Consider the following 16,202-nt stretch of genomic DNA (forward strand, 5'->3'; position numbering starts at 1 on the left):
ATGGCTGGTTATTTAGGTCTGTCATAAGAGGATTCTGTCTCATTCACCCTGATAAGCATACACACCCCTGATCACCCCCTCTCTAAAACGCTGCCCCACTTCCTGTGCTCTAAAATGAGAAAAAGAGGGGCTGTGGACTGTGCCGGCCAAAGAGGAAACTAAAGATAGAAAACTTCAGCTGGGAGATAACAAGTTGCTTTATGGCTGCACTGGTATGTTGTTGGGATCAGTAAAATGTTACATGATGTGGTGATTCAAGCCCACAGGGAAATGTGAAAGCAGTCCCTTTGCTGGAAGCTGAACCCAGGCAATTATCACCAACTGCCTTTAGCCTCTTCTTTTTTCCTCATAGTTTTGGTTTTAAGTTACATTTACTGGGTGGTTAAGTCTCAGGGTTCTCATTTCCAACAACATTATGCAGCTGTTTTTAACAAACAAGCTATGATAAACCTACTGAACGCTACCTGTTAGCGCCAAACAACAGACAAATAGCTGGTGAAGAAAGTGGAACATCTAGTAGCTGAAGCTGGATATTTTTTTTCTTTTGACCCAAAAGGCCAAAAACATTAATTATTGCAGATTTAACCCTTTGTTGCACCAAATTAATCCCACTGAGATAAAGAATCTCTATTTCTATGTGTGAATCAAGAAACCACAATGAATTACTTGCTACATGACACACAGATCTTGTCTTTTATAGCCTCTATTAAGCGGTGAACCTTCCTGAGATTATGTGTGTGTTGAGTCAGGCTTTTGTGAAGGGACAAGAGGTTTCAATCCTCATTTCATCCTCTCCTACGTGCTGCAAAACCCTTCATTGACTTCTCCCTTCTTACCTATATTATTAGATAAGACTTGTATTCTCTATTTGACATTGTACTATATCCTAAAAAATAACTCTGTATATTGTAATTGCATTTATTTTGGACAATTAGTCAAGTGAAACAAGCAATGTACAGATTAAGAAATGAATTGGTTGATCAAAAAACTTAGTTGTTCTCCATTTTGTATACGTTGACTGTTTTCTCTCACAGCTGCTGCCTCCATTTTATCTCTAGTCTCTGAGTCACAATGTTGCAAACAAAGATACAGTCAGCTGGCGTGTGTGTGTGCACATTGCTGAGTTCTTAGTCGTGGGAAATTGTGTTCATGAAGGGCTAGAAGCTGTAATACTTTATCGTCCGAATATATGTTTGTGTCTTCTTTCTTGTGATTCTGTGACAGAGGGTTTCAGGTCTGCTGTTCTGAAATTGTTTTCTAGAAGCCTCAGGCCATTGGCAGCTGTTATTAGATTAGATTAACTTTATTAATCCCACAACTGGGAAATTCATTTACCACAGCAGAAAAATAAACATCTATAGAATAAACATCTATGGAAATATACAACAAAAATATACCAAATATACACTAATAAATACAATATACACAATACACACGATATGTACATGAAAAAGTGCAAGTTTGCACATGGTCAGGAAGAGCAGGAGTTGTGGAGTCTGACAGCTGCTGGAATGAAGGACGTTGTGATCTGAGTGTCCCAGCGGGGGGAGGGGGGATGAGGTGTATGCATTCCTGATATTAGCATACAACAAGTACAAAGTTTTATTGTCCCTGGTGGGACAATCCACATACTGGGTGAAGTTAGGAAGAGCAGAGGACAGGGACGTGTGGTTGAAGTCCCCAGAGATGAGGAGGAGGGAATGGGGGTGCTGGTTTAGGAGTTGAGAGACAACACTATGGATCTGGTCTTATTGTTGAACCCACTTCACCTAAAAAGGAAAGGTCACTCATGCCAGTTGAAATACTTGGGAAATGTGTGTGTCCATAACACACTATGTTAGCTAACGAAGCTTCATGTCGGCCCTCTCCAAACAACGGCTTCTTTATGAAGATTAGCGCATAAAAAAATTGGATCATGTGTTCCAAACAGTCACTAATCGCACAAGTAGGCCAAGTCTTTGGATGGCACTGATGATTTGGATATCAGTGTTTATTTACATGCCACATTTGCAGCTGCAAATACAGCAACAAGACCATTGTGGCAGCTCATACACGCCCACATTGCGCAATCAGCTGTGATTTAACTCTGACAGTTATAGTCAGAGGGAGTGACATGGCTCCGAAGGTCACAGTGGGGTGTCAGCTGATACTAAATGACTAATCAAACAATCAAAGTCAATGACTTTCAGTTTGGAGTAGACCATGACTCTGTCCGAAATCACTCACTACTCACTATGTAGTCCACTATATAGTGAGTTCCCCATTTTGAAGTGCTGTCCGGATGTATTGTGAGAATTGTTATACACTATAAAGTGGGCTAGTAGTATCCCACAATGCATCAAGAAAAAGTAGTGTACGAAATCGAGTAGTGTCCGAAAGTGGTTTTCCATTTTACAGATGACCTCACTTTATAGTCGTTTACATAACTCCCTGGATAGTGAGTAGTGAATGGGACACAACCTATATCTCTCTACTGTAATAATAAACGAAGCCATAGCAGTAATCCATATGAAACCTCCTGGTTTAACACTTTGATAGTATAATAATGATTTGATGAAAAGTGAATTGCTGGCTCTGACTTGACTTTGGTCTATGATGCATGAAAACCACACCTCAGCTCGTCAGCTGTCATAAAAGTGTAACAGCAGTATCTGGTTTTGCCTTACACTTTCTTGAATATCTTGATCTTGTGATGTTTTTTTAAGATGCAGCTTGATTCAAGATAAGCACTGAAACAAGCTGCTTCGTATCAGATCCAGTAAAATGAGATCAGGTCAACTGAGGACACTGCTGATTGCCACGAGGGAGAAGCTGGTGCTTAAATGTAGGTCTCTGCTGACATAGATACCATCAAATGTGGTCTTGGTTAGGGGAGAGGCAATGTTTACACATCTTAATTCTCAAGCAAGCCTCATACAAATGTCAGGAAAATGAAATTATCTGGAGAATGAAAGGATTAATTCCCTCTTTGCTTTATGTCTTATGATAAACCAGGTGATAATTTAGCTGCTATATATATGAGCATTGTAAATGTCAGAAGACGGAGTCAGTATGTGTCTCATCAGGTCATGGTGTCTGTCTGGATTTGAGCCTCATGCAGTGAAATGTGGAAATTTCAAAGCATGATGGGTAATGCGGGAGTGAGTGTGCAGATTGAGAGTACAGATTACATGTCTGCTGATTGTTTAATGATGTAACTTCTGCAGGGATAAGCCTCTTACACACTTGCATGCAAACGTACTGTACGCAGGGATCTGTGTGTATTTTCATGCAGATGTGTTTCCTCTTAAACTCAAACACATGCAAACACTAAATATAAACTGATCAATGGTATTAAAGCTCGTCAGTCACTAGTGATGAACATTAGTGCTTGAGCTGGTCCATGATAGGATACTCACAGATTATTATGCATTTCTTTTCAATAAATACTATAGACCAGTTAAGGAATGGGCTTGTTTTTGATGCTATTAGTGTTTGTGCTTTGATGTAACCAGTTATTGTGTCTTTTTTCTCCCTAGTATTTCCACCTCTGTACTTTATGTTTCATCTTAAATATCTATTCAAACATCACACCTGCACAACAGTAAATTTCCAAAAACTATGTGGCATCTTTATGTCGTCATCATGCCAAACTTGGTTTTTAAAACCATAACCTGTTAGTCTGTTTTGCGTAATCTTCATGGTTCTTGAGAAGGAGGATGGGTGTATTTTCCTGAGTTTGATTCTTGGGACTTTTTTTAGTTCCTTAAACTGTTCGGTTGAAGAGCTAATAACAATTTTGATCTTTCTTTCACTGAAGCAGCTCTCAGTGCAGTGTTTGTCTCTGTTACTGCTCGTACAGAGAAGTTACACAGGACATGTCTGAACGAACAGCCCAGGCTCTGTTCCTGCTGGGGATTCCCTTACAGCCAGGAGTGATAGATCGTAAGATCAGGTGGCCATGTTTGACATGTCTCACTGAGAGGCATTAGAGACGAGACGAGGGGAGATGTTGGAAAAGTGAGAGGGACTAATTGTTTGCAGCACTTAAAGATTTAATGAAGGTATTAAGTGTAGCATCGGATTACTCGGCTGTCCTGAGGTACAGAGTGATGGTTCTGATCTTTTGTGGAGGAAACTAGAAATATTTGTTCTCATGCCATTCATTCATGGCCATTGTTAATACTAGAAAACAACAACGACAAAACAAAACTGTAGTTCATCTTTGTGCAATGTCAAATATAAACAAGTTGTCGAAGTCCCATATTTTATGCTTTTCCTGTGTTTTATTTGAAGTTTTGATCCATAAGAAGATATTTTTGTGCATTTTAAGAACCAAAAACCATCTCAATGTAGTTTTACATCTCCTTTCTCAGACTTCTCTCTGGAGCTCCAGTAACAACAGGTCGGTGAGCCAATCAGAAGAAAGGAGGCTCTGAGCCTCTCTTCTGATTGGCTAACACTTTTCTGAGTGATTGAATAAACACATAGCAGATTTCAGGTAAACACTCAGAGAAACAAAATCCTGCAAGGTTGGATGGTGGGTCCAGGTGGGTGGGGCTTGGGGTGTAGCTGAGAGCGGTTACTGCTTTGTTGTGACATCACAAAGTTACAAAGGTCCTGATGGCTGGTTTTAAGGCTCAGTTTCTGAATACAGGCTGTGTGCATTTCTCTGTGGACTGAGCGCTTTGATACTTTCACAATATTAATATAGAACCTAGTACTATGTTATAATCAAAAAAGACATGGACATCTACCTTTATACAATATGGGATCCTTAGGTTTAGTTTAACCCTAATTTAAAGGCCTTCATTAGCATCAGCAGTGCAAGAAGCTCCATGTCAATTTCATGTACTGTGTTTGTATCAAAGGTGATACATAAATTAGCCAATTAATTATCAAACCATATTAGATGTCAGTGTGAGCTGCTGCACCTTGTCCAGTTTTTGTGGTTTGTAGCATTTCTACAGAAGTTTCAGCTTAAAACAATCCAGTCTTATCACACAGATCTTGCTTTGAGAGTTTCCATGCCTTATTATGCTGGAATGTATAAGTGACGTCATAGGAGCCTTTTTGTGCATGTGAGGAATGTTGATCAATTCAACTCATTCACCAACCTAAAGACACAGTTATTCTCTGGTCTCTGGTGTCTGAGGGTGTAGGGTTTAGTTCTTTTAAAGTCCAGACCTTAAACAAACACACTGAGGCTCCTTTGTGCTTCAGACCCAGTCTAATCAGTGTAAATAAGGAACTGTCATTATCAGCCCAACTTCCCTGTGTGCTTCCCAATAACCCTCCAGCTGACTCATTTCCCTCATGTACTGATGTAATAAGCAGCAAGCTCTGACTGAGTGTTTTTATCCCCCGCACACAGTTCTGCTGTTTTTTCCTGAAAAAGTTAAACATATGTCACTAAATAAATTTTTCTTAGTCAGTGTTTTGTGTATATGTTTGTGCTCGTGAACAAACAAATGAAAATGTAGAGAAAGTCAGTAATAATATAAAGTGGCTCTGTTTGGAAAAGCTGACGACAAAGCAAACAACACTATTGCGTAACTCGCACATATTTTCTCAGGGAAGTGTGCCCTGAAGGACAACATTTCTGCAAAGGGAGAGGATGGAGGAGGAAAGTGGCATCGATGACTTTGCCAAAGAAAAGTATGAGGGAAAAACATATCCTCACGTAAAATATTCTTATAGACACAAGAAGGACAAAGAGAATAGCTAAATAAAAGTTTACATGGCTACAGAAAATATATGTGTGATTGCTGACAGGTGTTTGTTGAAGTTATATTAAAGGGCACTTAAAATTGTTTTCTGGTAAACATTTCAACCACCATACTAAGCTGTGGGTAACCATAGCAACAGTAATTGCTACAGCTGCTTCTTGGTAACATTTGAGCTAACTGATGAAACTGACCTAAATATTGGTTAAATTCACAGCAAAAGATGGATGACAATTTGAACAATTTTTTAAGGTTAATATTCTTTCATTCAACTACAGCTGCAATGATTAGTCAATTAATTGATTAGCCAATCCACAAAATTAATCGACAACAGTTTTGCTGCTAATTTGCTGCTTTTTTTTATTGACTTACATTATAGTAAATAGAATATTTTGACTGTTGCTTTGACAAATCAAGAAATTTGATTAGCATCAATTTAGGAAATTTTGGTTAAAAATATTTGGCAGATTAATTAAAAATGAAAATAATCGTTAGTTGCAGCTCTACGTTCAACATTTGAGAAGTTAGGCTTCTTTTCTTCAATGAAAAAAAGATTTTGTAGAATAAAATGTTTATCTTTCTCAAAGACAAGTATCATTTTGGTTTCCCATTCAATAGTGAAAATCAGCTCTTGTATCAGCACCAGTACTGCAAAGTTTCAATAATAACCAGCCCAGGTATAAGCATGATAATACATGATTTCTGATGTACAAAAATAATGGATGAGATTGAAATGAACATATAATGCAGTCAGGTGTGACGGGCAAGTGCAGTCAAACCAAGATTTTCTTTCCAGATGCACAATGGCATATATCAGGTCGTTATCTGTGCCTACTCTCCTGAATGATCCACTTACTCACCAGTACCACACCCTCAACCCTCAGCCACATCCTCCATTGGCCAGAATCACCCTGCTCTAACCCACATCAGAGAACGCTTTGATACAATAAAACACAGCAGTCATGTTTAGGCAGCCGGGTCTAGTAACGCTATCGATTACACCCTCTCTCCTGGATCTGTCGGCCCACACGGTCTGATTCGTAAAATTTAATGAGTAGTAGCACCAGGATCATCTCCGCCTACGTATACTCTCACTGAAACTTGGAAAGGACCTGGACTGACTCCAGTATGTTGGCAGGAAATCCAGACAGCTGCTGAGTCAGAGCATGCTCGGCTGCTGGCTTCCCTCTCACTACTGAGACTCGGTCTCCCTGAGGCTGTGGTTTATTCTGTGGAGTGCTGGCCTCTGGCGCAGATTCCTGTACTGGCAGATCCCAGTAATGATCATTGCTGCTGGTGTGAGGGCAAGTTTGAAGTTGTCTGCTTCAGAAAACCAAACTAAATTTTGTGACTTGAGTGGGCATTGCAAGATTTTAGTTTTTAAATATAAGTTTTTGAGGAGCTACTTGCACTAGGCATTGTAGATTAGGAGCTTTGAAGCCGATTTCTTGACTCAAATTTATTTATTTTTTCCTCTTTGAATATCAGAAAGACTAATGGAAACCCAGTAAGTGTTCACTTTGTCTAATCACCTGTGACACAACATACGTGGATAGACACCTGTCCCAAATAAATGCCTGTTGAGCCTTGTCAGACCTCAGTAAATGAAGTGACATCTGTGTACTGTATTACAAAGGACTGGATATCTACACTGGTCTCCTGATTTGATTTGATTTGATTTTCATTGAAAAAAGATTGATTCATTTATTCATGTTCTTGATGATTCAGTTACGTCAGATAAATGTTTGTAAAGAATTTCTCAGGATTTATTCCAGGAATTTAGATTTCTTTTATGTTAAATAAGCGAGTAGCACTGTTGTTTCATTCACATCTCCCAGTGAGAAAACTACTAGTGTTACTAGTGTAGGCATGTCATCCAAGTTTTTGGGTACTCACTATTCCCTTCGTCAAATTGAAGTGGAGTGTCAGATAACCTGATATTCTAGGTCATAGTTTGATAAATGACCACAACGTCACAGGTTGGAGTCCTTACTCATTACTGTAGGCGGTAAGCAACGAGGCGATAAAAACTGGATGGACATAAAAAATAATTCTCAGCAAGGAATCACTGCCAAAGGAGAAAAATCTAATCACTAGAATACTAATAATTTGGATTTTACAGATTGCTGAGATGGTGGATTCACACAGGATAAGGAACATGGATGACCTCTGCTGAAGTTTAGGGTTTGGTCCTGGAGTGTCTGTGGTGAGGTGTGGAGACACTTTTTATTCATGTCTGGATGAACGTCTCCTCAGACACATCATCACCACTCCTGGTCCATCTGGCCATGTGATTGTGGAGTGTCTAGCTCATTACTCAGCCACAGACAGCCAGTCTCTCTGCCAGAGCAGCCCATCTCTTATGACACAACTATTCACTATTCAGCTCTGCTGCTGCCGCTCTTCCTGCCGCTGCTGCTGCTGCTGCTGCTGCTGGGGATATTAACAGATTAACCCTGCACTGACCTTTTGTGGGCTGAGCTCTTCACTTTCCCACGACAGACAGCTGTAAACAGAACCTCGTCACAGTAATGTCTCTCCTCTGTCATATTTGTGCAATTTTACAATTCTATTGTTGCTTCTGTGAAGTGTGATGACTCCAGAAAGCTCAGAGGTTGTGTTAATGTGGAGTGTGAAGGTATTATTCTCCTCCATGAATGAGGCAGATGGCTGCCGGGGCAGATTGAAGGGTTTAATTAATGACCAAATGAATGGATGCGACTGGGACTGGCTGAAGGACACTGCTCCGTTTCGTGTGCCACAGATTTCAGTTTTTGTTTTTGCCGGCAGCAGAGGTCCCTCCCTCTTCCCCAGATCTGTGCCAGCAGTCCTGCCGGTGTGGAGAGCGCAGCCATCTGCCACTTTCTGTGTGTGTGTGTGTGTGTGTGTGTGTGTTCTGTGATGCCAGCACAGGAGCAAAGGATACTGCGTGGGTGTGAGCTGTGATTGGTCAAACACAGTCTATGGCATGATATTTTTTACATCAGAGTCTGTTTATTTATTTATTTATTTATTTTTTGAGTAGCGACCAAATCATGTCTGTACCACTGTGAAAAAACTGTTGTGCAGGGCTGGGCAATATGACGACAACAGGTTGACATTTTGTTATGAAGTAATAATCCCTAATATCTCTGCTTGTATTTGACCATTGTGGGAATATTGGATTAAAAGGAGGATTTCATCAGTGTGATGAAGTACCTACCTTGATATTAGAGCTACAAGTAACAGAGCTTTAGCCACGTTAGCATCATGGCTCTCAGGATGTTTATGTTGTTCAGTCCACCGCTGTCGTCCAGACTGAAGTATCTCAACAAATCGCTCCATCAACAGGTTGAGACTGCCGTGAGGCTTCATGGTGTCCTTAAGATAAATAACAGTGACACTGGTGTTATCCTGACTTTTCTCTTACGCCACCATGAGGTTCACATTTTTGGTCTTGAGTGAAATATCTCTCTGGCTATTGGATGGATTATACTTTGGTTCATGACCAAATACCTGCAAATAAAAGACAATCTCACTTTGTGTTTCGTGGTTAGCAAATGTTAGCATGGTGACCATGGTAAAAACTACACTCCACAAAATCAGCATGATGGGATTGTTATTGTGGGCATATTAGCATGCTGGCGTTAGCATTCAGCTGAAAGCACTGCTGTGTCTTAGTACAGCCTCACAGAGCTGCTAGCATGGCTGTAGACTCTCAGTCTTGTTTTCATTATCATTTAATCTGATTTTGTTTTGATTCATTGGTGAATTATTTAGTCTACTAAATGTTTAGTGTCAAAGAAGAAGAGATTCTGCTTATTTTGTCAGTTGAACCAACAGAAAATGTATTATACCCTGATATCTCAAACCATCTTGAAGTACAAGTAGAAGATTTATTTATATCTCCCACCGTTACTGTCAAGTCAGTACAGAAAGTTTGTTCCAAATCCTTGAAGTGATTTTTATTTTTGCTCTCAGTTGTTAGATTTTACCTGATTTAAATCAGTGTTGTTCATTTTATATTGTATATGGTCGCGATGCATTTGAGAAGTTTGGTTTATTTATTTATTTATTTCAGATGGTTTAAAACAAAAGAGGTTTTAATTCATACTGAGATAAAGAAATTCTATCTGTCTGTCTGCATATCAAAGTATTGAGATAATACTGGCTGGGCCTTCTTTGTGTTTAATCCTCTGGCTTCTGTCACAGTCATGGCGTGTGTGTTTGTGTGTATTATCAGAGGGTTTCCATTTCCTCGCAGAAAGATCAACAGAAAGACATGAGGGATAGAGGAGCGAGAGAGACGGGCTGCGTTCACACTGCAGATCTGCTCCTGCTGCTCACTTCAGCATTTCGTCGTTGCAGGTGCACCGTTTGATTTCCGTCACAGGACACATGCAGCACCAGTTTGAACTCAACATGACTTTAGTGTGGAGTAAAAATGATGTTATCTTCTTGACGTTTGAATCAAGCATGAGAGGACGATAAAACATAATTTCCTGCACCCTGAGCAGTGGCACAGGAGAACATGTTGATTACCTTCACCACTTCCACTGTGTTAACCTAATCTATTAAGGCAACGATTTGATTTGATTTGCTGCCACTCTTGTTCTTTAACAGCTCTTTGTCCCTGTGTTGCTTCTGCTCATGTAAAGCTTTTTTTCCCCCAAATCAGCCTCCTGCATTTTGGCAGGCAGCCTCAGACTTAAAGATCCCGTATGTGACACTTTTCCTGTGTTTTACTTGAAGTTTTGATATCTATAAGAAGAATATAAGAAGATATATTTGTTATTTAAGTACTAAAAACATGTCTTCCTCTTCTCTGTGGGGATCTAGCAGGAACAGGGCTTTTTGTGTCAGTCTCTGAGCCTCTCTTCTGATTGGATGACTGTTTTCTGGGTGATAGGTAAGGGATCATGCTGCTGTAGCTTGGTAAAATTCACTGGTAAATGTAAATGGCAATGGTCAGTCAGTGCTGAAATGAGCCACACAGACATTCAAATTCAGACAAAAACAAACTTTAGCCTCTGGTCTGTAATATTACTCTCCGTGGAGAGGCTGTGGAATGATGTATTGGCTTCCTGACATACAACTGTGCAGCGTTTCCTCAACATTTTACTGTCTTGTAGCTTGTTAGCTCTGTGATACAATGAACCGCTTGGTGTTGTGCTGTTAGATAAAGCTAAAACAACAGCAACAACACAAAAAAGGTTTGACGGTGGGTCCAATTGGGTCGTGCTGGGCGGTGACTGTAAAGCTGTGACATCACAAAATTATGGAAGTCCTGATGGCTCGTTTTAAGGCAGTTTCTGAACACAGGCCTGCTTCATAATCAAAAAAGACCTGGACATCTCACTTTCTACAATATGGGACCTGTAATCAGACTTGAAAACCATGGATTCCGGTTCAGTTGATCCCGCTGGCACGTCAGTAATCTTGATATGACCTCAGCTTTATCTAACCTGTTGCAACATCCTCACCATCATCACCCCAGCTAAATGTTTACGCAGCATGACCCAGTGGGTGAAGCACAATCAGTGATACGATCTAAACCAGTCAAACCTGAAGTATCCAGGTGTTTATTCAAGGTTACCTCTTTAGTTTCACAGCAGCTCCTCCTCCTCTCCTCCACCTGTTGTCAGACACTATTCACAGCCTCTTCTGACAGATTATTTACCACTGCAGCAGAATGCACATTCTAGTAGCAGAGGCCCATAATGATTTAGTGAGACGTCGCTCTTTGTGAGTCATTCTCATGCTAATCAGTGTGTATTGTGCTGCTGACCTGTATTTTTCACACTTCGGTGCCCAAACTGCTTAGACTCAGCTGCTCTGTTAACATATATATTTAATGTCACAATGTGAGCCTCACAAAGTGTGGCCTTAGACTCTTTGTTTCTTTTCCCCAGATAAAATGAATGACGGTTGGACAGTATTTTGTGTGTAATGCTATTCTGTGTCCTGAAGAAGATGTTTATGAAGATAAAACAAGATAGGACAGGTCACAAGTGCCACACATCATGATATGATTCGCTGTGCATACTGGCACAGAAAATATAAATATACTGAACGATTAACTGATTATGAATGAAAACAATGGTTATCTGCACTCCCCTATATTTTCTAATGGGCATGTTGGAAATTCTTTTGTAATCCTGCAGTAAAAATACCATCAAACATGCACATTTTCAGACACTTCTCTGACTTTTTTTTCTCTCCTCGTCTTGCAGCAATCAAGGTGAACTGTCAGGGCTCATGTGGGATCTCCAACAAAATGAATGACGCCTCCTGGAGTCTGGAGGAGCAATACTTCAACAGCACGCTGTCCGTTGCTGATAAAGGTGATGATACTAAAAGCCTGATGATGTTATTTTTTAGAGTTTTCTATTGGTTGCACAGTATGCCTGATCATTGAACACTCCTCATGTAGGATGCACCTACTTTCCAGGCAGCAGTTAATTTTTGCACACAATGTAAAATGGCTGCCTGTTTGGTAAAAACATGCAAAAACACTGGTTTGTACCGTTTCATCACTGTCATGTGACTGTGCAGGGTGTCTACTGATATCCTGCATATGTGATAAACAAACTGATTTATCTCTCTCATCTGAGAACACTGAAATGTCAGAAAAAGTCAGAAGTGAGACATGACTGATGGGTCCCGCCTCTCACCTCATTTAGTTTATGGGAAATGGCTGCAGCAGCTTAATCTCACAATGGCAGCAGCAGGTTTTTGCAGCCCTGCAGTGAAGAGTTAAAAGCGTCAGTCAGTCAGAGTAACAGTCTCCTGTGGGGATGTTGCATGCAGCCTCCCTCTCTGCGCGCTGTCTCTCCGAGGTGAGACATGGTTATCAGTGCCCAACAGTGCCTGAGGAGAAGGTTGGACTGGCTCCACAGAGAGCAGGTTTAATGTTTTCCTCCAGTCTCTGGGCACCATCCTGCCCTGCAGCTGTGAAGCCCTGCTCGCCTGCGGAAGCGAGAGCTTACAGGACCTTTTGTTGTGAGCGTGATCTTCCATCTTTTGTATGTGTTGCTAATACTGCTCACAGCCAGAAGCTGAAATGCACTGTGGGTGCAGGAAATCTGTTATATATGCAAATCAAAGTTAATCATTAGAGCGTGTAATCCACACTGGTGAAAAAAACACAAAGCGGCTCAGTGTTTAACTGTCAGGACTGTTTGCTTCAACATGTGGTTTACACATCAGTCTATATACTACACACTATATACTGCTGGGAAGTACATTTATTCAAGCACTGTACAGAAGTAGAGTGTTGAGGTGCTTGCTTCCTTCTATTGTATTCTGCTTCACACTTCCACTCAAACTATGGTGCATTATAATAGGTAAATGAAATTGCCCAACAGTGTATAAAGTGCTTGTTATAATCTTGTAAAGTAAAAATGCAATGCACCTTCCCTCACACAGATCACAGATCAAACACTGGTGCACAGGATCAATGGGCTGAAACCACATAGCTTGTGTATGTTTTCACTGGGATTCTCTCATTTTTATAACAACAAAAATGTATGTCAAAATAACTTCAAAGATATAATAACACAGAATATTCACATAACTTCAGGTGCATGTTTGAATGCTGAACTTTTACTTGTTTTGGAATTTTTTTTCTACTGAGGTGTTGCCACTTGCACTGAAGAAAAGGATCAAAACACTTCTTCTGCCACTGGAAAATACTGCAAAGATTTCTGTTGAAAGTAATTTATATCAAAGAAATTGTTGAAAACTGTCAACAGTAAGTCAATGGAAAAGTGTTATATTTCATTGTTTTGAGTACCACAAGCAGAGACAGATGTTTCAGAGGGGAGGCATCTGAAACCTAGAAACTAAATGCATGGTAAGACACAACTGGCGCAAGTGAGAAAACATTTAGTTTTTTGGTTGTTTTTTCGTGAGGAGGATGAATTGCTCCTTTAGTCACAAATTTGACTTGTGAATAAACTAAAATGTATTGTTAACTCCACTTGTTTACAGTGTAACTATGTCCCTGTGCTGTTATCGTGAAGCATTTAAAATAAGTTAGTGCTCTGCTCCACGTCAAGATAAACTCGTGGGAAGTTGGGAAGTGTAAACAGAAATAAGATTGAGAAGCTGGGGAAAAAATATCCTTGATATTTAGCATTATTTAAAAGCTAATGCTAATGTGAAATCAAGAGTATTGTTAGATCATATGTACAACGGGAACAAACATGAACACAAACACACCTGCCTCACACAAAACTAAAACTGCTGACATACTACTACATTAACTATGTGGATACAGGCCTCGTGTAACTGTTTACAGGTGGGACTATTTAGGAGAGAAAAATATGTTCATTATCTACGGGTGACAACCTGCAGTAAAACTTTACCAGAAAGTGAAACATTAACATTTTTAATGGTGCAGACCAACAGCTCAAAGGACTGTAAACGGACACATAACGAAAGCTGGTAATAAAGTTCAGGTAAATAGTTATAGTTAAAAAAATAGTTAGATTAAATTTTAAGCAGTATTTCAGTTCTTGTACAGTTGCGTGTGTTGAGATAATATGTGGTATTCCATAAGTTTGGTTTCTTTTGTTGAATGAAAACATTTTTTTTTCACTCATTTATTAAAGTTTAAAGAAAAAAGTAGGTTTTTGGTATTTATAATGAACTACATGTATTCCTCTGCTGCTTGTTACAAAAGTGAGCCAAGCAGTGAAAACAACCAGCTGTAGTCACAGTCAGCGTTTATGATCTGACACGCTGGTCTGAAATCTTCCGGTGTGCAAACACTTTGTCGTAAGAAATATGAGAAAGGAAATATTAACCCAAAATGCTTCAGATAGGAAGATCTTTTGAGGCAACAGTAAAATTCATTCAACACCTCAGTACTCACATGAACACACAGAACACACTGTAAAACACCAGGCATATCCAGACAACATAAATGATTCATTACACACCCGCCCTCTGTGCTCCCCTTTATCTCTGACATTTTTCCGGATCCCATTCTCTTCCAAAAATGGGCTGCTCTGCCCCCAAGGGCTGAGCAACACAGGGAGAGGGAGACAGGAAGGGTGACAGAAGACCACTACACACACACACACACACGCACACACACTCTTACACAAAGCAAGCGACACTCGCTGTGGCTGACTGATAATGTGGTATGCCACAGATGCTTGACGAGTGAAGACCAGTGATGTCAGAGTCCACTCTTCATCCTGTCACTATTGTTGGTTAATGACCTTCATGAAATGAGGATCTTCCCTCCACTGCTGGAGTTTGGTCGTGCTTCCACTATAGACTCTGTTAGAAACCGACAGCTTTATATTTAGACCATGCGTGAGGCAGACCCCACTGTAGCTTATCCAGTGTTGTCATATCTCACATTATTCATTGATAATACTTTACACATCTCTGCACAAGATGCATTTGTTTGTCATGATGTCAGAAGTAAAACCACTGGAATATCGTCTTTCAGTTAACTTTATGAACACAGACTTTCAGTAGCATTATTACGTGATTGCTACATTGCAAAATTCAAAATACAAGGTCTAGTATATGTACGGTGGCTGTGAAGTGCAACTAACAATGACAAATGGGAAGACACCAACAGATCAAAAAACACAACAGCAAAACACAACGTGCGTCCAATCACTAATGATCCTTGTTGATTAACAGGTGCCCAGCTTTTCCAGTACAAGTTAATGTTGTTGTATTTTCTGCTTTGTGGTTGGGATTGGTTGTTGTTTTCCTATTTGTCATTGCATTTTGTGATTTGCCGTTGTCACTGAGATGTCCTATATGCCGCTGTGTTTTTTGATTTGTTGTTGTATTTTCCAATTAGTCGTTGTGATTTGCACTTCACAGCCACCGTATACATGTTATATTGTGTTAATTTATTTAATTTAGACAACATAAGGCAAAAAACAAAGCAAAAGAAAGTCTAGAAAGAGTTGAAGTTCAGACCTTACATCCCGACTGTTCCGCTTGCTTCTCTAACTCACTCATTAAGGGATTTTATTCTCAGTCCTTCTGAACAAGTGAAACATTCCTGCGGTTTGCCATATACTAAAGGAAATGAGTTTGACCATTTGTAACTAAACAAAGTTAAAGGACAGAGAACCAAACTCGCCATGCACAGCCTGTATTAGCGATCAGGTGCCAAGTTAAAGGACAATTCATTTATTGGCATTCAAAGAACTACAGCTCTCATGGAGAGTATCCAATGTGGCAGTGCACATATGTCATTGTAAACCGTGTTGGTTTCTCTCCAGATGTTCAGCTGTAGTCTAGGCTGTATAAAAACTGTCCCTCTGGTGAAATAGTCTTGGTAAACTGCTTTGAATTGTCTGTGATGTAGAGGTTAGGTGGATACCCCTGTACAGTTAGGGTTAGTATACTGAGGTTAAGACTCTCTTTAACAGCTCACTCTATAAAGTATCTCATCTAATCTGATCACGTTTTAATTGCTTTCATTCATCATGTTTCTAAAAAGTTTTTTCTCTCTGCACCTGTAATCTCAGCTCGGCT

General features: G+C 39.9%; 1 protein-coding gene across 1 annotated transcript in view; it reads left to right on the plus strand.

Annotated features, from left to right (window-relative positions):
* Positions 1-16,202, plus strand: part of arrdc1b (arrestin domain containing 1b) — a 36,731-nt gene that overhangs the window by 7,444 nt on the left and 13,085 nt on the right. The window contains exon 2 of the mRNA XM_023399979.2: positions 11,918-12,028. Within this exon, the coding sequence (XP_023255747.1) occupies positions 11,918-12,028 (111 nt within the window). The remainder of the gene's footprint in view (positions 1-11,917; positions 12,029-16,202) is intronic.

Source organism: Seriola lalandi, unplaced genomic scaffold (genome assembly GCF_002814215.2).
Source record: "Seriola lalandi dorsalis isolate HSWRI2012SDOR001 ecotype SW California unplaced genomic scaffold, Sedor1 jcf7180002052129, whole genome shotgun sequence".
NCBI lineage: Eukaryota > Metazoa > Chordata > Actinopteri > Carangiformes > Carangidae > Seriola > Seriola lalandi.